Source organism: Leiobunum rupestre, chromosome 9 (genome assembly GCF_980474605.1).
Source record: "Leiobunum rupestre chromosome 9, qqLeiRupe1.1.hap1, whole genome shotgun sequence".
Classification (NCBI taxonomy): Eukaryota; Metazoa; Arthropoda; class Arachnida; order Opiliones; family Sclerosomatidae; genus Leiobunum; species Leiobunum rupestre.
Window position 1 is genome coordinate 14,381,895 of NC_143392.1, and position 22,159 is coordinate 14,404,053.

The 22,159-nt window shown below is 38.1% G+C and overlaps 1 protein-coding gene across 1 annotated transcript in view; it reads right to left on the reverse strand.

The window, feature by feature from the left end:
* Positions 1-2,282: 2,282 nt before the first annotated feature.
* LOC149926620 (bone morphogenetic protein 4-like) overlaps positions 2,283-22,159 on the reverse strand; it is a 57,042-nt gene continuing 37,165 nt past the window's right edge. Inside the window, exons 4-5 of the mRNA XM_090158173.1 lie at positions 20,629-20,787; positions 2,283-3,818 (exon numbers count right to left, since the gene is read on the reverse strand). Of these exons, the coding sequence (XP_090014299.1) occupies positions 3,184-3,818; positions 20,629-20,787 (794 nt within the window). The 3' untranslated portion in view covers positions 2,283-3,183. The remainder of the gene's footprint in view (positions 3,819-20,628; positions 20,788-22,159) is intronic.

Sequence of the window (22,159 nt, forward strand, 5' to 3'; positions counted from 1 at the left end):
CCGAGCGACAATTAACCTAAGCCACGCCCATTTCTGCCATCCGAGATACACACAGTACTAATAACAAAAATTAGCTAGCCTAATACCTAAGGCATCACCAAAGGCCTAAGTCAGCTAGCGATCTTTAATGTCATTAATCTAGATGGCTTAAACTGCGTAGGAGGGTGTTGATGCCACGACAGCCAACAGCTAAATAAATACATTCACTATTACAGTTAATCACTATAGAATGGGGCGAAAACTCGCAAACCTCAGGAGGATTCGTTCACTCACAATGTCAGTGCCACAAGGTGCGATTTAAAATTGACGGAGTGGCTAGCACTTTCAACTCGCAGCCAGAGGAGCCGGGGTCGATCCCAGCTTGTGGCACTGGGTAAAAACTCGGAACGACTCCTTCCACGTTGAGTTCGCAAGTTCTCTCCCCACTGGTTTAAGGCGTTTTCCCACGAGCTCTTCGGTTTCCCCTTTCCATAAAAACTTGTTGAGGTGGTATGAAGGGCTTGCCACCACCCTCCTACGCATTGTAACCCGGCCACCTTAATTAATTGTTTCAAACGTTGCAGGATGACTTACAAGGAGACATCCCGAAGTATAACCCACCGATTTTGTTCAAACTCGGGGGATTGGTAGACCTTCGTGGAACTTGAAAAATCCTAAAGGGAATTTATTCAATGGGCAACCGTTTTGCCATGGCAACGGAAAATGGTTTTGACAACAACAAATGGAAATTTTCCCATTGAAAATAACTTGGGATTCTGACCGATTCCTAGTGAAAAATTTTAACAAATTTCAAAATTTCGAAAATGCCAAAAATTTAAAAAATTTATAAAAATTAATAACAAAAACATCAAAATTGATCAACTTTTGATCAATTTGAGGTCAAAATGTTATTTTCAATGGGAAAATTTAATATTTTGTGTTGTCAAAAACATTTTTCGTTGCCATGGCAAAATGGTTGCCCATTGAATAAATTCCCTTTAGAATTTTTCATGATACACGAAGGTCTACCAATCCCCCGAGTTTGAACAAAATCGGTGGGTTACACTTCGGGATGTCTCCTTGTTAGGCCTAAGGTGGTGCCTTGGGTATTAGCCTAGCTGATTTTATTATAAGCAAAGTGATTGAAAGTGAGGTGACACTATAGCCTGGCACGAGTAAATTGTCCTTTGCAAAATGCAACAATGAATTCGTTCCATTATCCAGCTGACGTATTATGGCTTAGATCCTGGCCAAGCAACGGGCCAATTTCTGCAAATGGAAACAAAGCCCCTTTTACTCGACGCGACGATATTGCATTAAGGAGGTCTATCCTTGTCAAAACGTCTTTTGGACGACACATTAGCCACGTCTGACTCATTTCCCCCGTCAATGGCCGCCGCCCGCTGAATATATATTTCTGACTACGTTTAATACTTAACTCTGTCCCTGTATATTGATCGTTCGTGGCATGGTCGCTCCCCAGAGTCACCCGTTCTAACGGCTTAAAGGAGATGTCAGTAGGCAACGGCGGTGGGACGAGCTTTGCCCACTCGATCGGCACTCGCGTATCTTCGATGTACAGGTGCCAGAGTGACCATACTTTTATTTGTATCAGTCCGTATTAATGTTGACACAACTTTGGTGGTACCTTCTCTCGGTTACCTGACAACTACCCGTTCTTACTCCGGACCTAAACTTCACCCTGAATACCGCATTCGACTGAACTACGCGATCCGATACGATCTGTTTGCCGAAATACACGTATCCGTACTGGTCCGGGTCGAAATTGGCGGAAATGTGATCCCGCCAAATACCACCGATTGTATAAGCGTCAACTACGACTCGGACCATCGCGCTATTGGAAAAATGTTGTCTGGATATAGCTATGGAAACAGGAAATTTGCCTATATTTATCTAAATGATATCGGTATCGATTGGCTCGAGAAACGCGGGTGGTTTCCAACTCGAAGAGAGTTTTCGAGGTGGTACCCGTGGGTGGTATTTTAGGTTGGCTCCTTTTCAAATTGAAGGATGACACTTTCATCCGAGTGTTGATCCAGGGATTTCAAGAAATTTCCAAAATCAAATTGAAAATGGATACGTATAAGACCCCTATTATTTTCGTTCTTTTAAAGTGGTGTTCGATAAAACCCCTATTTATTTGTTTATATTCCTCGGGATTTTAGGAAAATATTGTGAAATGCAAATAATCATTATTTCTTATTTCATGGAAATATTTTAATACATTATTTTTAATATTTTTTTTACATAATTTCGGTATATTTGTTTTCGAAAAGTCTTTATTTTTTTAATTAATGTTTGGAAGCACAAAAGTTTTATTCATATTTTTCTTTTTTTGCCAAGTTAATTTTTATTTCATTCATTCAATAACAATTCTTGACTCGTTAAACTTATTTTTTTATAGAAATGGTTTAATTTGTGCACTCTACAATTTCAATCCTGCAGGCGTATTATTATCGATTATGGTAATTATTGTGGAATTTTTATATAATTCTTATAATTTTTTTATAAAAAAAATTATACTTTTGGCGCTGTTTCTACTTATTTGGAATTTTTGGAGGTTTTATTTAAGTACTTGATTTGACAGAGCGACCTAATGGAGAAAAATTAATTGTAATTAAATTCGTCTCCATTTTATAAATTTTTGATTATATCGTTAAATTTAATTGAAGATATTTTTCAAGTTTATGGAAAGAATTTATTAAATTTTCTTTCCGTTAGATGGCGCTGTAACGTGATAATGGCTCCATCTGGTTTTAGCCATGGCTTCTTACAATTTAAGGAAGGTAATATGGAACTAGTTTGATTATATTTTTGTATTTAATAAAACTGGGTGGGGCTTGATCTATTTGGCACTTTAAATTAACCGTGTGCGACTATGAATATACCTAAAGGACAAAACTGATGTTAATTGGTTGTTTTTGTTTATACAAAGATGATATTTGTTTAGGTCAAATTAGCAGTTAAAGCCGCTATGTCTACTTTTCTCATTTGTTTAAACTTTCGTTCTCAAAACTAAGTCGCGTTTTGTAGCCTTGCCAAGTCCGTAGAATTTTGTGTTTGTAAAGTAAAATATTTGAGGCATCGGTTAGCTTCGCGCGTCCTTTATCGGTAAACATGTATAAGTCACGGTGTTATTAGACCAGGTATCGCTGGTCACGCGACGCGGGCAGTTTCTTTTGGTCAGTGGCAACCGCAACTGGACGCCACCATGTCGTCGTACTGTTTCAAAATGACATTTCCTTGTTCGTCAAAGTACAGTAAACTGATGGAATACAGTTTGTTGGGGACGCAACACGGCGTGCCCACGTCCGGAGTCAGTTTCAACTCGTGGACTATGCTCTGTACCGTGGCGTGGTTGGTGGGCCATTGGTTCTGACCCAACGGGAAAGCGCACTCGCCTTTGCAGTAGAAAGCGTTGTAACCTTTGGGCGATATGATCCACGACGACCAGCCGATCTTCTCAAAGTCGACGTACAATTCGTGTCTCGTGCAACCCACCCCTTGTGGTTGCTGTTGAGTCTGGTTGCTCTTGCTGGGGATGTCTTTGGTTAGCTTGCTCAAGTAGTCCGATCTCCTGGTACGCGGTAAGTCGACGGTGTGGCCGCCTTTGTGGTCATCCTCGTCTCTGGAAGGCGGCGCTTCGATGGACTCCGCCGTCGCGAAACCAGCGTCCACGATGGCGATGGTCCCTGGAGAAGGTGGCGCGTCCACCGACAGCCCCACTGGCGTGGAAGAGCTCTTCTCTTTGGAGAGTTCCATTTGTTGATGTTGCTGTCCGTAGAACGATAAGTCGGGGTAGCCGTAGTCCCGGAAATCTGCTTGAATATCAAACCAAATCAAATTTTATTAGTATTACATATAGGGATTTGAGATTTGAACATCGGGGATAGGGGGCCAAGTCTTCGAGTGGCTTATAGCTCTCATTGTAAAAGGTTTTAACAATTAATTTTCCAAACGTAAAAAATCTTTCATCCCAGCATGTATCCCCTTTTATCCTGGCTTCTCTCAAAAAATAGCCAAAAATCTTAAATCAGTAGGACTCGATCCTATTTATCTGCCACCACCCAAATTGGCAGCTTTATTATGTAATAACAAAGAACCAACTGCCCTCCTCGACAAGGCCATAATTTATAAAATCTCCTGTGAATGGGGTGATTATTACATTGGGCAATGCCGTCGCCCATTTCATCAAAGGCTTAAAGAACACCAAAATATAAACAGCCGTACAATAATTATCCCCTTAGCGAACACCTTCGTGTTTTTGGCCATAATGCTAGGTGGGACTCAATAGACATACTAGCTCAACCAAAATTACATAAAACTCATTTTAATGCACATACGCGAATCTATCGAAATTTAAAAAAAATAATCTGCGCAATGTTTAAACCGTGACGATGGTCCCTTTAACTTATCCACGTTTTCTCCACTTTTTAAATGTTTTTATGGTCCTCACCCTCTCCCACACAACAAACCAATTCTTATTCTCGCAGAATCCCCCATTCCGCGTGCGAAGGAAGGAGCCCGTTGCTCATATAACCCTTCGACGGTCGACTCGCCTTCGGGAAAAAACGCTCGCGGCTATAGAACAGTAGCCACTATATGTATAAAGTGCATAAATGTTTTTTCGTCCCAAAGTTTTATCATTATACTGTCAGACTTGTAAAAATCCCGTACAGTTCCTCCGAAACGTCGGTTTTTTTAAATAAATAAATTGTGAATTTTAAAACCGTTTTAAGTGTCTTTTCATTTAATTAATTTTAAAATTGGTTTTTTATATATTTTTTAATAGTTTAAAAAACAAAAAAAAAACAAACAAAAAACACAGAATAACTACGATATGGCGGTTTTTAAATATAAATAATATAATAAGAGGTTAAGTTCTAAGCATATTCTAGCACCCACTTTTTAGAGATTTTTTTATTGACTGATTATAATTTTTGGATCAATATTTCAATTTGTTGGAAATTGAAGTAATTTATTGTATATCCATAAGTAACATAATAACAATTAGTATGTCAATTAGAGAAAATTATAAACTAACTGACTTTCAAAGCTATTGCGCTTACGACGTTAGTTCTTAGAACAGAGCCCCCTAGTGTCTAAATATACCCAAAGCGAAATATACTATTATCAAGCACGATAACATTCTACTCACAAGGAGAGTACCCGAGGTGTTTATTGCCGATTTTGTTCAATGTCGGCCGTAATGTAGACCTATATGAGATATGAAATTTCCCAAAAGGAGACGTTGCACTACCCATTCGATTTACCATGGCAAACCGAAAATGTTTTCGACCACTTTAAACAAAAATACGATTTTTTTCCTTATTTTACCCAAAGATGTTCCAATTTATGCAAACTTGATGAAATTTACCTGTATGTGGTCCAAATTACCCATTTCGTGATTTTAATTTTTTTTAAACATTTTCGTACGTCCCTATGAAACCAAGAAAATCCCATGCTTTTTTAAATGGAGATTTTTTTGTTTTAAGTGGTCAAAAACATTTTCGGTCGCCATGGCAAATCGAATGGGTAGTGCAACGCCTCCTTTTGGGAAATTTCATATCTCATATAGGTCTACATTACGTCCGACTTTGAACAAAATCGGAAATAAACACCTCGGGTACTCTCCTTGTCAGTGTACAATCTAGGATATTAAAAAGAAACTATTTTACGTGTATTACTATAAGCCTAATCATGTAAAATCCGTAGGGATATTTACTTAATATTAAAACATATTTTCTCCATGTAAATGGTTCCACTTTGAAAATTGTGTGAATTGAAATTTTAAGTGTAACCCAATGCAAAACATCATGATGAAAACCTTTCAAATTGGAACCATTTCTTTAAATCCATCGGTTTTCGAGATAAACTTTGAATCACTTTGAACCATGGGTTAAACATTCTAAAGACTCCTACAAGATGAGTATGTCTCGGAAATTTTGATACTCTAGCATGAGTACTTTTCGAGTGATTAGTTCTTCAACCTGGTCTCTGGTAGCTCATTTTCATCACGACCTAGTGGTTTTTGTCTAAAATCCTTGGACTTTTTATTGGTCAAATAATACGTTTATTCCCATTCGACCGAAATCCCATTCGACCGAAAGAATTTTAAAATGTAGCCCAATTGGCGGGGTGATTTGGTATTTTATTTATAAGGTATGTACTATCGAAGATCCATGTTTAGGTTAGGTTAGGTTAGGTTAGGTTAGGTTAGAGTTGGTTAAGTATAAATACCCTCCTTTATTAGCTATCCGCTCCATTGCAAACGACTTCAGTAACTAAATTGAAAACATAGCAAAAGCCAATTTATATAGCAGCGTTCGGTCGAATGGGACACATAAAAGCGTTCGGTCGAATGGGACACATAAAAACCGCACGTTTCGGCGGAATTCGGTCGAATGGGACACCTCAAAAACCGCCTTCGGTCGAATGGGATTTCGGTCGAATGGGACTAAAGCAAATAATATTCCCTAGACGTAATTTCCATAATGAAAATCATGCTCGTTTTTGTTGTTGACAAAATAAAGGGATAAAAATTTCAATTGAAAATTGAAATAATATAGGACATTGCATTCCACTCTCTCCGTCTAGGTATCGAGATAATCAACCCCATTTCACCCCCCCCCCCCAGCACGTGCCGTTTGTTAGAAAGCTTCTTCTTCTTTTGGGGGGCGGGGGGGGGGGCTGGAAAGAGTCGTTAGCATAACGTTCCTTCTGTTTACATGCAAAATATTCTATTGACATTCTCGGGAATAAATTGCCTGAAATTCGTATTTCTTTTCTTTTCATTCTGTCTGCTGCCTCCTATGCAGTGTCTCGCTCGGAAATCCATATTTTATTTTCACTCAAGGCTTACTTAAAATTAACTGAATATTTCTCGCTTTTCGTTCCAAGATTGGCAACGATTTCCACTCGATAATTGATACATTGGTCAATTTTACGTATAAACGCTAATTATCTGCTCGGTGAATCATTTAAATTTTAAATTATAGCTCTAACTTGGGTTATTATAGATAATATAATAAGTTGTAAAGAGGTTAAATAAGGATATGAAAACGTTTAATGTTATTTAATTTAATGTTGGATAAATAAATAACTGGATTCGTTTCTAGACGGTCTTAGAGCTTAGTTTAGAGCAGCCCTACTTGTAGCGCCACTCTGTTCGATATTGGAAAGATGTCCACTCAAATTTTAAACACGCGCGCAATATACACGATCGAAGTTCCTACTTATAAATAATATGATAATTTGGAGAATGCTGAACGTAATTTAATAATAGGCGTTTAAATGAATGCCGCCAGCAGTGCGTGCGAGTCACGGAATAAAATGGTCAAGTGTTTATGTTAGTTTTATTTCTAAGTCTAAAGTTGATAGCACGAGCGCTCTTTTTCTTTCAAGAGGCGCGTGTGAAATTGAACGAGCCATTCTACATGTATATTGAAATATTAAAGAGCTAGTTGCAAATTAACTTTTGGGTTTCAAACCTAAGTACTTTTTTATTTTTCTTATTAATCGAATGTTGGGCTTTCCCAAAATGTAACTCATTTTACATAAAATTACCGTTAAGTTAATTTAAATATATAATTAAATTTATACCCGGCGTCCCGGTGCCTCGCTGAAGCCATTTCTGAAAACGATAATTCTATGTATGATGGTTGTTTACGTCGAGGGGTCGGACATTTACGAAAATCCCGTACACTTTGTCTAAAATCGCATAATATTTTTACTCTCTCCATGGTAAATTAACATTGAAATCCCTTGAAAGGAGTTGTAGAGGGAGTATAATCTAGCGTTGTCGTCTGCTTATATAGAAAATTATTCTGCTTAAATTTCGTTCGACGAAAACCTGACGGGTTTTTGATGACTTAGGCCTGAGTATTAGCGTAGCTTATTATTATTGTTTATTATTATTAAATATGTTTTAATAATAGTTTTTTTAAATGTAGTAACTTTATCCAAACGCATTTAATTGCTACAATGTAGGAACTTTAGCAAATGTTATTTAAAATATTGGATTTTACTAGTTACAATGCACGAACCTTTCACGTTATTGCAATTTATTTGGTAAAATCTTGGGTAAAATGTTGGAACTTGATCCAAAATTATTGGATACTTAAAATACCCGTTCATTTTACAAATAATATACTAAATTTAAAAGGAGTCGAATGGTTAACATTGGAACCAATTTCATCCCCAAAAATTTAAATTTTGTCTTTTTTACGGTTTGCTTGTGATTTGGTTTAATTATTTTTATTGCCTCCCGAGCTAAGAAGTGCATGCGGTAATGCTGTTGTTTTTCTCGTTCCAAACGGTGCTATTCATAGCGATTTCGTTGCCAAGTATTTCGTTATTATTGCTTTCATCAAAGTCCAGATTTATTTATTTTCAGTACTCCTATCATTCAAGGTATTTTAAAAATTTAATTGTTATTTTAAACGGTTTTGGATACCAGTACATTTTGTTTAGGTTTGTCTTATTTGGGTATATAACAAGGCCTTTGATAATGAGACCCAAACGAAAGTGCATAGCTCCAGAATGTGAAAGTACCAGCCACGATACTAGTATCATATTTCACACTTTGCCTTCGAACGTATAAATTAGAGCTAAGTGATTGTCAAACATGGGCGGACCAACTTGCAAGGTTTTTGAGCGTTCATCCACTGTGTTCGCTTCATATCAATATTAACTGCTACGAACGTAGTTTTGGAACTTTGCTGGGAATTGATCCCAAAACCATTCCATCTTCAAATCGCTTAAAGAAGAATGCCATTCCTACTTTATTTGAGGCTAACGTAAGGAAGAGGAATCGTAGTTCAATTGTAACAGGGTTGGCAAAAAACCGGTTTTTTCTAGAAACATTCTCTGGTATGGTGTTTTGTGGGTTAAAACCGGGTTTTTTGGATTAATCCGGTTTTTTCCAAAAATTATAATATATGCGTTTTTTAACTTATTTCTAGCCCTTTTAAGCACGTAAAACTAGTGAATCGTCGTCTGCTTATAGTTCGTATCTGTAGACCGCCTGAGACAGACTTGGAATTAGCGGGAGTCTTGGGGCCAATGGCTCTTAATAAAAATAAGTGGGCTCTTAAAATAAATCATTCGAACGGGGGTTGCGGGCCACCGGGGCTCTCAATTTAATTAAAAAATATTTATTAAACATTTTACGGAAATTTCTGGAACATGATTTGTACCCTATACGAGAGCGGGATCTAGCGTTACAAATGACTATGTGTGATATTATAATATACTTGCTTGTTTTAAAGTTAATAAATGTTATGTAAGTAACGTAACCAATTTTTATTTTCCAATTTTCCGTACCTAATTTTAAATTTCTTCCCCTAATCCCCCCCCCCCCCCCCCGCTTGGGCCAGTGGCTCTCAATAAAAATAAACTTAAGGGGGGTCGGGAGCCCGCAGGGCCCCCGTAAAAAATATCACTATTTCCAAGTCTGGCCTGAGAGAACGTTTCGGGAATTTTCGCGCTCGTCTTACACTTGTTAGTTGAAACATATTTTGGGTTGAAATTATTAGTATGCCAGTGACATCATAATGCCTATTTTACGGAAATGATAAAGCAATTGCGCCCAGGGTATAACCCACCGAATAGAAAAGATTTGTTCGGGAAATTGTTGGATGAAGTGGCCGAAATTTTGGTAAAATCCGGATTTTTTTAAATGGTTTAAACTGGTTTTAACAGGGTGGAATAAACTGGACTGGTATCCACTTTGCCAACCCTGAATTGTAAGTGCATGGAAATTAGAAGTTAACCAACGTTGGTTAGCAGTATTATATTTATAGGATCAGGCCAACAATTTGGAAGAGCCATCTCCAAAAATTGCGGCTGTTTCAAAAGCCAGTAACGAAAAGCGTGGAGATTGAAACTCTGAGCGAAAAGAGAACTGTGAATGTTAAACAGCTCGTACTTTAAAATATAACGCTAGGCTAGGCTAGACTAATACCCAAGGCACCACCCTAGGCCTAAGTCATTGAGTAACTTTTAAAGCCTTTAATTCAGGTGGCCGGGTTACAATGCGTATAACGCTTTTATAATTATGTCTTAGATCTGTGTATTACTATTTCTAGGCAAATCACTGAACATGTTTTATTTAAAGGGGAACGGTCAGGCTTTAACCAATTAGAAAGCCCTATAGCCCATTAAAAACTAAAATTTATGTCGAAAACCGCATAAAAAAATATTGAGTGGTTAATTTTTAATAAAATAAAGAAATTTCGGGAAATCGAAAAGCGTGCGTCCGTGGCGACACCTGGTGAGAAGTCGGTGAGGCAGAAAAACAACGTAAAAGCGCGCGCTGCTGAAGACGCAAAAAATATGTTTTTCACGCGCGGCGCGTTCCAGTTATAAGAGACCTAAGCCTAAATTGCGCGATTTTAAAAGTTAGGATAGTTCGCAAACACCTGGCGTTATTTTTCGTTTCAACTTTTTGGGCCAAAAGCTATTTTTTCAAGACAAAAAAGGGTACGTGTTAGTATATTGAACGTCTTGTTAATCTTTTGATACGAAATAAGGCCATATTTGGAAAAGCTTAGCCGCTCCCCTTTAAGGGTCTATTATCAATATAATTTACCCGCAATTTAGGCCCAAACACGTTGCGGTATGTTAACCCGCAAAATAATTTTTTGAAATTAACTCTTCATGTCTTGTTCGACTTGTTCCTTAATATTTAAGCGTAAAAGTATCGCACATTTTTTTAATTCTGGGAGCTCGTGCGGGTGGCGGGGTGGTTAGCACTTTCGCCTCGCAGCAAGAGGAGCCGGGTTCGATCCCAGCTTGTGGCACTGGGTGAAAACTCGGAACAACTCCTTCTGCGTTGAGTTTGCAAGTTCTCTCCCCACTGGTTTAAGGGGTTTCCCCCGAGTGCTTCGGTTTCCCCTTCCATAAAAACTTGTCTAGGTTAACGGTAATAGTTAGTGTAGGGAGTTGTTGGCTCGAGCTCGTGGCATGCAGGGCTTGCCACCACCCTCCTACGCATTGTAACCCGGCCACCTGAATTAAGGGCTTCAAAAGTCACATGATGACTTAGGCCTAAGGTGGAGCCTTGGGTATTAGCCTAGCTGATTATTATTATTATTATTAATCGCTCGGGCCCGTTTACGCTAAAATATCAAAACGCGTGTGGAACGTTTAAACTAGGAGCAACAAACACAGCACCCCACACAAGGAGGACGCAACCCGTCCAAAGTCGTGCATTTCCTTGTGTACAGTTTTCATTGGTTAGACGCCGTCGGAAGGGGAAAATTCGGAAATTGTCTTCCCCCCCGCCCCTAAAACGTTCAGCGTAAAGGCTCGTCCAATGAAATTTGTACACAACTCTACGTTAGCGTGTTTAAAGGCTAGCTGCGTTCTCCTTGCGTTGGTTGCTCCTAGGTTTAAACAAGTTGAATAAGACATAAATAAATAATTTATGCTCGATTACAAAATACGTCTAAAGCTTGGTTTCCACTAGCGCGCGTCATAATGCCACAACGTTGGTGCGTCCCAAAGTTCGGTGACGCGCCGTTACGCGCGCTAGTGGAAACCAAGGCTTAGGATTTCTGTTTCGGTGGAAAAGCTTTGCGATTCTCACGGTAGAAGCGGTGGTGAGTGATCCCATTTGATAATGTGGTTTTGGTTCATGATTCTGGTCCAGTAGATTTATAAAAAGTAGTTTCATTTTCAGCCTTAAAAAACGTACTAATTAAATTCAAAATATTTAGCATTTTTTTCTATTTGAATGCGATTTAATTCAAATGTTTCTGTACATGATTCCGATTTAATCGAATATTAATACGTGGCGAACTTTTCTTTGGTGTAATTTAATTTCCGTTTGAGCAAATTTTTTTCGGGTCAACTGATTTTCCGAATATTACGAAAGAAACGAAAAATAATGGTCTTAATGGAAAAATCCATTTAATATTATTCAATTCCTTTTGGCGAAATACATGTCTCGAAAAATAGCGATTTTTTTATTTCAGACGCAATCTCTTTTATTTAAAATTCATATATCGATAAAAATTTGCATATTTAAGATAAACGGTACGTCATTTTCCCCTTTGTTACGCGCCCGTTATTTGTAAGTCAGGAAAGAAGGGCAGAAATTTAATATATAACATTGTTTGGTCGCTTCCTCCGTAGTATATATCGATTGAGTTTGATGGATAGCTCCTCGTATACACACACATACGTTTAAAAAAATATATCCGTAGTACGTTCATTCGTAAGCCAGTGTAGCGAGAGAATCAATTTATTAGCTTTCCACTGGCCGTAACATATAGCTCTCTTCAGTTTTGTATAACGAACTTCTTTCATGTCGAACTAGTAGTTTTTTCCTCAGCAGTTTCCCGAATCAATATATCGAGTTCATCATCTACTACTATACCGTACAGCTCCGCTGAATATTCTCGCTATTAAAAATGAGGGGGTATTTTCGCTTCTTTCTTTTACTAGTAGAGGGCACTCGCCGAGGGCGAGTTATTATTGTTCCAAAAGGGGGACCTTCTACAGCCCATTTCCTCCCACATTTAATCGCGGACACGTTCCACTTCGGTCTTCCAAAGAGAGAGAGAGAGAGAGCTGATTAATTCGGAAGCTCCCGAACGCGGCGAGATGAGAAGGACGCTGAGGATGAGATGATGATCATCCCTCGTCCGCCTCGTCATTTCTGCCTCCCGGATTTATGAGTGTTGGTAGGAGGGACATCAAAAAGGATGGGATCCGTTACGAAGAGTGACCCCCACTCTTTGACGTGAATGGACTATACGGTTACTATGGACGTTTTCTCCGCGCTTTAGTCGTTGTACAGGATCCGTTTCCACATGTTTGCGAAGGACGTTTATACGTTGAATTCGGTGTAGGACACGCGATATAAAAAATTTTTTACGGGTGTTTTTCAGCAGATATCGTCGGAATAAAAAGGGCTGTCTTACTTTAAGGACTGCTATATTTTAAATTTAAGACTTTTAATATTTAAAATTAATATCTTTTGAAAGTTGGCCTACTAATCACTTTATAAGGACTATCTAATTTTGGTTATAAAATAATTTCTTAAGAACGTTAAATACCTTTCTATAAAACTTTAGGAAAATTATTATATTTTGTAAGTTGGCATAGTAATCCCTTTATAAGGACTATTTAATTTTGGGTAGAAAACAATTTCTTAAGAAGTGTTTCTAAAGACCGTTAAATACCTTTTTTTATAAAACTTTAAGAAAATTATTATATTTTGTAAGTTGGCATAGTAATCACTTTATAAGGACTATTTAATTTTAGTTAGAAAACAATTTCTAAAAAACTGTTTTTTTAAGATATTTTAGAGCTCTGTAAGGTTTTTATTGGGCACTAAAAGTCTTTAAGGTACTCTATACATATTTCTTAAGAAAAACCTTGATAAAAAATCATTATAAATAGTTATACTAAATAATAAAAGTTTTCTTAAGTAAAAACCTATTTTAAAGGTATTCTTTAATCTTTATAAACTTTAGATATATTTTTTTATTACAGCTAAGTAACAACTATATATAATTTGTTATTGATTTTTTTATCAAACAGAACACAAGCGTTACTACGTTTAAGAGTGTATTAAATAATATTTTAGATTTTACCATAATTAACTCAATGTCATAAGAAGAAAATATTTTACTATATCCTTTCTTCACAGTGACGTCAAAAAGTTACGAAAAAGCGACACCTACGGTCAATTTTATTATTGAGAGCAATTTAAAGCAAAATTTAATATTAAAACTAACGCTTACTTTGCCATAATAATGACGAGTTAATGAATGTTTTTAACATGGTAAAATATTTAGATTTAATTAATTTGAGATTAAATAATTAAATTTGAGATTTAAATGCGGTTTACGTAGTTTTTCCACATGGACGTAAACATTCTGCATACATAGGATTTTGTAATTCACAGTTTTGCCAACAAATAGGGGGAAATCACCAAATCTTTTATACTTCCGGATTATGGAATTGCTAATAATAATAATAATAATAATCAGTTAAACTAATACCAAAAGTAACATAAGACCCAAAAGTGTGTCAGAACGGTATAGTAGTTAATGAGAGTTTGTCGCAAAGTAAAAAAGGGAAACGAAGGGGGTCGGAAAATACGTCATCAAAAAGGACCCGTGGACACTCGCTAAAACTTCGTAAACCCAAATCTAAATCTTCGGTCCGTTTTAATTTCTTTTCGAGCAGTGTCATTAACGACTGGAATTCGCTTCCTAGTGAGATCGTCACCGAAAAAAGTTATTCTTTATTCCGTTCAAAATTAATGGCCTTTTTGGGGTTCGAGAATTGACTGGGTGTTTTTTTTTGTTTTCTTTTATCTGTATTTTTTATTGTTTATGTTTTATAATTTTTCGCATTGTTTTGATATCTATGTATTCATATTTTATTATTAACCACCATATTTTACTTTTGTAATCTGTTTTTCTGCGTTCAAGTCAGCTTCATGGCTTTGCAGATATTGTTTTTTCATATAAATAAATAAATAAATAAATAAAAAAATAATAATAAAAAGCTTTTAATGGATATTCCAATTCAGATCAATAAAGCTCTGGTTTACAATGAAGTCCGTCACAATTAAATTAAATTAAATTACAAAAAAAGAATAAAACTAAAAACAAATGTTGCTAGTACTATTCCAACTAGTAGGTTATGTAGTCTATAGTGTTACTAGGTCTCACTAGAAATTTTAATAGGCGCGAAGGTACATCTGACACACTTTTGGGTCTTATGTTACTTTTGCTAATACTCATAGAACCACGCAACCCTTCATGTCACCTGAGCCAACAGCTACGGCTACTGATTTGTTTGTGGTGAAGAAACGTAGTAAGATTAAATGCATGGCTATGGCTACAATTCAATTTCATACTTATGAGAATTATTTTAGCTATGCTTATAGCACAATAACAGCAAGCAAATGAAAGTTATAAAATAATTAACATAAGGTTTCAAAGCTCTCTAAACTTCGTATTCGGGGCTGTACAAACTTTTACTGTACTGATTACAGATGTAGCATTACCAAAGTCTACAATCAGTTTCATATGCCCGTTTTCTAATATACCAAGTGGCTAGCCCCTCGGTATTTTCAAAAACGTAAATAGATGCTTGGTTTAACTTAACACAGGGATATACCACAGAATCAAAAACGAGGAAACTATTGCTATGAAACCTCTATTGGTGAAATCGGGTGGTCCCAAACGGAAATGACTAAAGCGCATGCGCGATAAATCAAGGGGAGATGTGGGGGAGAGGTAAACGTAGGCATGGCGATTCTCCATCAGAGCAATTGAAACTAAAAATGTTTAGCGATCATACATTTGAGTTGCTAGGTATTACACCATCAGAACCAAGCAATATAAGCAACCGAGTCAATGGTAAGAACTTAATTACTGAAATTTGTAGTCCGAGAGTATATTAATTAAGATTTTTCAAAATTATTTAGGTGAAAAGAATGTGGTGTCACTAAGCCTTGGCTCAAAATGTGAAGATGAGCTACTAGTTTGACACACATCTCGTGCATGCGCATTGGGGATTTCCCGTTTTCCTCTCATAGAGGGTTTACAACCATTTTTCTGCTACTTAATGGAGTTTTTAGCTGGAGCGGTATATCACTGTCAGGGTTGGCCGGCCCTCAAGGTGTCGGAGTGTGCAATAACTGGTGGCTTTACCGGTGGCGCACTGGGAGCTCCGTCCAAATGGTCCTATCTCCACCTCCGACTTCGGCCAGGTGTGGGCTGGATACTGGGCTTCGGCCCAGACTAACGGAGTGGGTCCAGGCAAACTGGCCGCCTCGGCGGATTGGGTAGCCTGCTGTGGGGCGGCGGGCCTCCATATGCGGGCACGGTGACCCTGTTTCCCGGCCTTTTGGAGTCCACCGGGATCTCCGGTGCCAGCTGTGCCGGGTTACTTGGGCCGCTGTGTGCTCGTCGTTCCCCTTTAGGAGCTCTTTCCGAAGGGTTTGGCTCCCTACCTTCCTAGGTAGGGTGTCGGCCGGCGTTGCCAGAGCATCCGCTCTCATTCCCACTGCTGTGTGCGAAGTGGCGAGCTGGTCGACCCATTGCTGCGCGTTCTGCTGGGTTGAGTGGCTTGCGTCGAAGGTGCGACCATCAGTAGTAGGGTTCTACTACCCATGCTGCTTTTGTCACCTGTCCGGGCTTGTGGACGCCGGCGTAGGGCATTCTGATGATAGACCTCCGGTGGTGTGGTTTGAATCTTACCGGTACACCGGGCTATAAATCTGACACATGTCAGGGTTGGCACAATTTTGCCAAGGGTGGAAAAAACCGCCGTTTTTTCTAGGAACTAGATTTTTCCGCGGATTTTTCCACCTATTGTTTTCCTGTTAAAACCGTGTGGAAAATCGTACTTCCATGGTTTTTTCCACCTCTAGTGACAAAATTCAATAAAAAATAAATAATAAAAGCAGTATATTCTTCTATTCTATTCACTTTTCTTCTGGCCTTTTTTCATCTCTCCTATTTGCAATGACCAAATTAGTCTCTTAATAGATATAGCAATGATTAATTTAGCATGAAAAGAGTTTTTTCCATTTTTCCGGTTTCAGGGTGACCAGACTTCCTATATTTCCCTATATTTTTAATGCCTTCCTATAATTTCCTTTATTCTAACCTATTTTCCTATAATTTCACGGTCTTTTGAAACTAAATAACTTTTTTGTACGTGTCATCATCTAGTGTAAATACTGCCATTTTCGAACAAAATCTTGAAATATACGAGCTTTGTAAATCCGCTAAGTGATCCAATAATGCAAGAAAGCAGTGTACAAAACATTATCAATATTCTAGGTGATTCGAGTCGAAGTATACCGATATGCAACAATTACCTTATTATTTTTCCCATATTTTTCTTAGCCTATTTAGTTTCCTATATTTTCCTAAAATTCGCCTTTTTAGTTTCCTATATTTTTCTATAATTCGCCCCTAAAATTCCTATTTTTCCTATCAAATTTTCAAAGCTTTTCCCTGGTCACCCTGCGGTTTTCACCAGTTTTTCCAACATGTCAAACCCGGCAAAAACCTGTTTTTGCCGGGTTTTTGCCAACCCTGTGTGATGTTTAATTAATCCAAGATAGATGGTTGAATTTCCCCCGGTACAAGTTGGGGGGAAGAAAAAACGTTACCGGAGTGCACTTCAATAGTCGTCTCAATAAACGCCGCTCTCCTTTCGCTTTGCCCATGACGTAGTCAATAATCTGAAATATTTTCGGTTGGGTGGTAACAGGGTTGCCAATTCAACCGGTAACCAACCAACTAAGCCAACTTCAATCCGCCTTGTAAAACAGATTTTGCGTTTCACTTTCACCAATCTTTCACAAAAGAGACAAGCCTTTACACACGTGTTAGTCCTGTCGAAGTAAACTTTTATATAACTTTTACCGCCTAAAATGTGGTCTTATTTTCGGCACCACTTCAAAACCAAGAGACAAGGACTAAATAAAACCTAGCTTTTCATTCTACGCTCTCCTTGGGGACTCGCTGATCTGCTTTTATTGAGACGCCTATTGGGTCGGATGATGTAAGATTTAGGGAACCAATGAGAAAGAGCTCCCTGTTAGAGCGTGAGGAGTATTGGGAGCAACTATAAAATTCGTCTCAACATATAGTCAGTAGAAATATATGCCTAAAATCTCTGGATAAAACCAACTTCAAACTAGAACAAATTGAGCTAGAAAAATACGTTTTTTTTCCTTTCTTATCAAATGTTCTTTACCGAGTTTCTTTGAAGTCGAAACTTAAGCATCGGCGACTTTAAAACCCGGCGTATTTGGCGAAAGATCGAACCGCCGCACGTACCTCACTTTTGGAAAGTTTAGAGTTGGAAGGCAAATCTTAAAAATCGATTTTTCATCGCCTAGTTACCGGGGAGCTAAATAAGACCGGGGGGGGAGTTACGCTAGCAATACGACCCCCCCTTACCTTCAATTTCGAACGTTTCTGTATACAAAAGGCGTATTCAGTAAGGTATTAGAAGGCTAGACTATTGTAAACAAGGCTTTTCAAAGGAAGAGGAGAGAAATTTACTCTTGGTAGCTCGCTCTCTTTCATTTATATAAATTAGGACGTTTACACTCTTCCTCGTTCCTATTCCTCCTACTCTCCGCTTAAGTTGACGCCGGCCGGCCTATCTGACGGGCGAACCGTGTTCGATTCCGATTGCTTAACTCGCAAACCGGACTGATTTAGGCCCCGACTTATTGGCCTGTGAAAGAGGGAGTGGAAGGGAGGGGAAACGATGCATATTCAATAGGATGCAAAACCCGAGGTGAATGCAGCCGAGAATTCGGGGTTTACCTTTTACGGGTTTCCTCATTTAAATATTATCGAAATTTAGAAGGCCGCGTTCGATCTATTCTAGTTTGGCGATACACCGAGGTATCGCGACTATCAACTAACTTCCATTGTTACGTAATTAATTATTACTCCCGAGAAGGACTTGTCGTTGGATCTTTTATGACTGGTTTTTTTAAATTTACGACCGCCTTTAGATTTCATTACAACGGCTTCTACACTTCTAAAATCATTCATTCTGAGAATATTTGGTATTCTGAATTCAAACGTACAATACGACTCTATTAAGTAATGATTTCATCCTGAGTCATTAAGATATGATTTCCCTGGTGGCGAAATGTAAACTTTAACTAAAATGTTGTACGGAAAATTGCAGTGTACATTAAATGTATATCTCTCATACCAGGGCCGTATTTAGAACATCTGTTGGTCCTTGAGCGCCCTGTAATTTTTAAGCTGCAAGGACCTGTACGAACGTGAAATTGTAGTAACCAACTTTCAAGAATCTGTATGAACACGCAAAGGAGTTTGTTGAAACGTGCAGGGTTCTGCAGGAATTGTCAGGGGTCTATACGAACGTGCCAAATTAAATCTCTATAAACACTGAAATGTTAAGCTGTAGGAACACGCAGGCGTCTGCAGGGACGTGTAAAGGTCTGTAGGAACACACAGGCGTCTGCAGGGACGTGCAAGGATCTGTAGAAACGCGCCAGCGTCTGCAGGGACGTGTAAGGATCTGTAGGAACACGCAGGCGTCTGCCGGGACGTGTAAGGATCTGTAGGAACACGCAGGCGTCTGCCGGGACGTGTAAGGATCTGTAGGAACACGCAGGCGTCTGCAGGGACGTGCAAAGGTCTGTAGGAACACACAGGCGTCTGCAGGGACGTGCAAGGATCTGTAGAAACGCACCAGCGTCTGCAGGGACGTGCAAGGGTCTATAGGAACACGCAAGCGTCTGCAGGGACGTGTAAAGGTCTGTAGGAAAACATCAAAGCGTTTGTTGGAACGTGCAGGGTTCTGTAGGAATTGTCAGGGGTCTGTACGAACGTGCATTTTCTAGATCTGTACAAAAATGGATAATTACATATGTAGGAAAGTGCAAGGGTCAATACGAACGTGACCGCCTTTACAAGAACCCATTTTGTTTTAAATTAACTCTCTGAAAACTGCTTCTAAGAAAAACTTACGGCTCATATATTACTAAAATATAGGTCATCCGATAAAATGCTTATATACTCTTTAGAATAACTTCATCAAAGCAACTCTTTAGAATTATTTCCTGTACAAAAATGGATAATTACATATGTAGGAAAGTGCAAGGGTCAATACGAACGTGACCGCCTTTACAAGAACCCATTTTGTTTTAAATTAACTCTCTGAAAACTGCTTCTAAGAAAAACTTACGGCTCATATATTACTAAAATATAGGTCATCCGATAAAATGCTTATATACTCTTTAGAATAACTTCATCAAAGCAACTCTTTAGAATTATTTCCTGTAAAGACGTTATTGAAGGTGAAATAACTTTAAAATACTTTAGAGCTCTTTAGATTTTAGACTGTTCCCTATTATTAAATTTTAACGAGATTTTTAAATCAAATTCACTATAGATTATATAAACCACGCATTTAATGCACTGAGACCCTGAACACCCCAAGGTCATGGTAGCGTCTCCAAATGTTACCCCATTGGCCCCTAGACACTGTCCAATATTGGCCTATCCAGTCGTTATGATTTTAACGACAGTTATATCTTTATAATAAATATACTTTCCGTTTCGTTAATTACGAAACATAGATGGCTCCGCGATGCAATGGGAATCCTTCCAAGCCGTCTATTTGACGCGGGGCCCCTTAATGGCGGCATTATCTTGGCAAGTACTCGGTTAGGTCACCGTTGATGACGTGTAATCAGTTTAAGATCTGCCCGGAACGGCTTCGGAGAGTCGCGCATTACACTAACGACCGTGTTAAAATTTCTCGATCAATAATAGACCAGAGCAGAGTGTCCTTAATTAAGGGGTTTGTTGCGCTCACTTTAGGAAGATATTTTAGCAGCAACTTTTAATCGCCCCCCCCCCCTTTGGGCACGCGGCCTTTTAATCTTCATCTCTCTGGGAAGGAGATAATTTGCGTTCCCCCGCCCCTACTAATTTGTTTTAGTTTCGACCAATTAGCGTGGCATTTTAAACGTTCCTCGAGCAGCGCGTATTTAGATGTTTAGCAAATTAATGAGGCGCGTTTAAATTAACCAGCCCTTTCTCAGGAAGGGGGGGGATATTCTGTGAGGGGGAAAGAGTAACTTGCCGATTTTGTTGATTGTCGAAGATTGCTTCGGGCGTCCATCGTCCGAGAAGACGACCAAGATGGGCTGCTTGTTGACGTGGTGTTGATGTCTCTTGGCGAACCTCAGGACCCCGTCTTCTACTGGCAGGCCCATCAGATTCTTCACCGATACCAACAGACCTATAATTAATAAGATAATTATTTAACTATATTATTTTATTTAGGTTTAAGTAATTCAAACCCAGTATGAACCAAGAGTCTAAAAACGTGGTTAAACAAAAACTAATCAAAGTAGGTTTGCCAATTTATGAGATCTAAACGTATTTGTAAGCTGATTCCTTGGCTTTTTTGCTCGACCACAGGGTTCATACAAACATGGAAATCAGTGAAAACCTGGAAATATCAGTGAAATTTATTTAAAGCAAAAAAGTCAGGGAAAATGAAATTTTCCTGAAAAATCAGGGAAATAATTATGATAACTCCAAATTATGCCCAATTTGTTTTAGTATTACTGAAATTATTACTTAATATTGAATTCATACGTTCAATCTTAACTATATTATATTAGAAAGTGTAACAGTAATGCTTTTAACATTTTAGAGACCCCTATTGTTTTAAAAAGTACACCTGGAAAATATTCAAAACTACTCTGGAAAACTTGGAAATATCAGGGAAAATGGTTTTTGAAATATTGTATGAACCTTGGACCAGCTTGCACGAATTTTTTATTTTTTTTTAAAGCCCACTGAGCTGCAGTAGCAAACAAGTTGGCAAGCTTGCCAAAATATACCTCTCCTCGGAAGAATTGTCCCTAGTGGTATTAATTTGTCGAGATGATCCTTAAAGATATATCTCCGCAATTCAGAGTTATTTACTAAAAACGTAATCCCGGTTCCATCCCACCCGGTATAAAATTTTAATTATAATTAAAATAAATGAGACGAAACAACCGATTTTAATTTATTCAAAATATTATAAATTAAGTAGTTACAACAGTGAGTTAGACGTACTAAAACAATGCACAATTGAATTTAACCCTTTTTACAGTACAAGTTTATCAGTTGAATATAATACGAAGCAAATTTTAATGAAAGAAATATCTACAGATGGTATTTGTATTTTTCTCGCTTACGAAATACTTGCCGCATCTTTAACGCTCATTTTATTTCAACACTCGTAGACTTCTAGTTGACGTTGTGACACATACCGCATGAAAAAGACCAATGTCGTCCAATTTCCAATATCATATAATGACTCGCACACCCAGGAAATCATTGACTGCGTTAGAAATCGTAGATATCCAAATATCCACACCAAATATATTTACAAGAAGCAAAAACCTTACCATCAACAAAGCACAGAGAGCCACTTGACTAACCGCCAGCTCTTAAAGCAATAAACGTTGAATTATCGCCTTTGCATTAACACAACTATATATAGGTTGTTAAGAATACCCGTAAATAAATAACAAAAAACTAACAAAGTGGACCACACACAGGGTCTACCCTTTAATTCTCTTATCTCGGCTGACTGCGCTAAAACAAGATTTGAC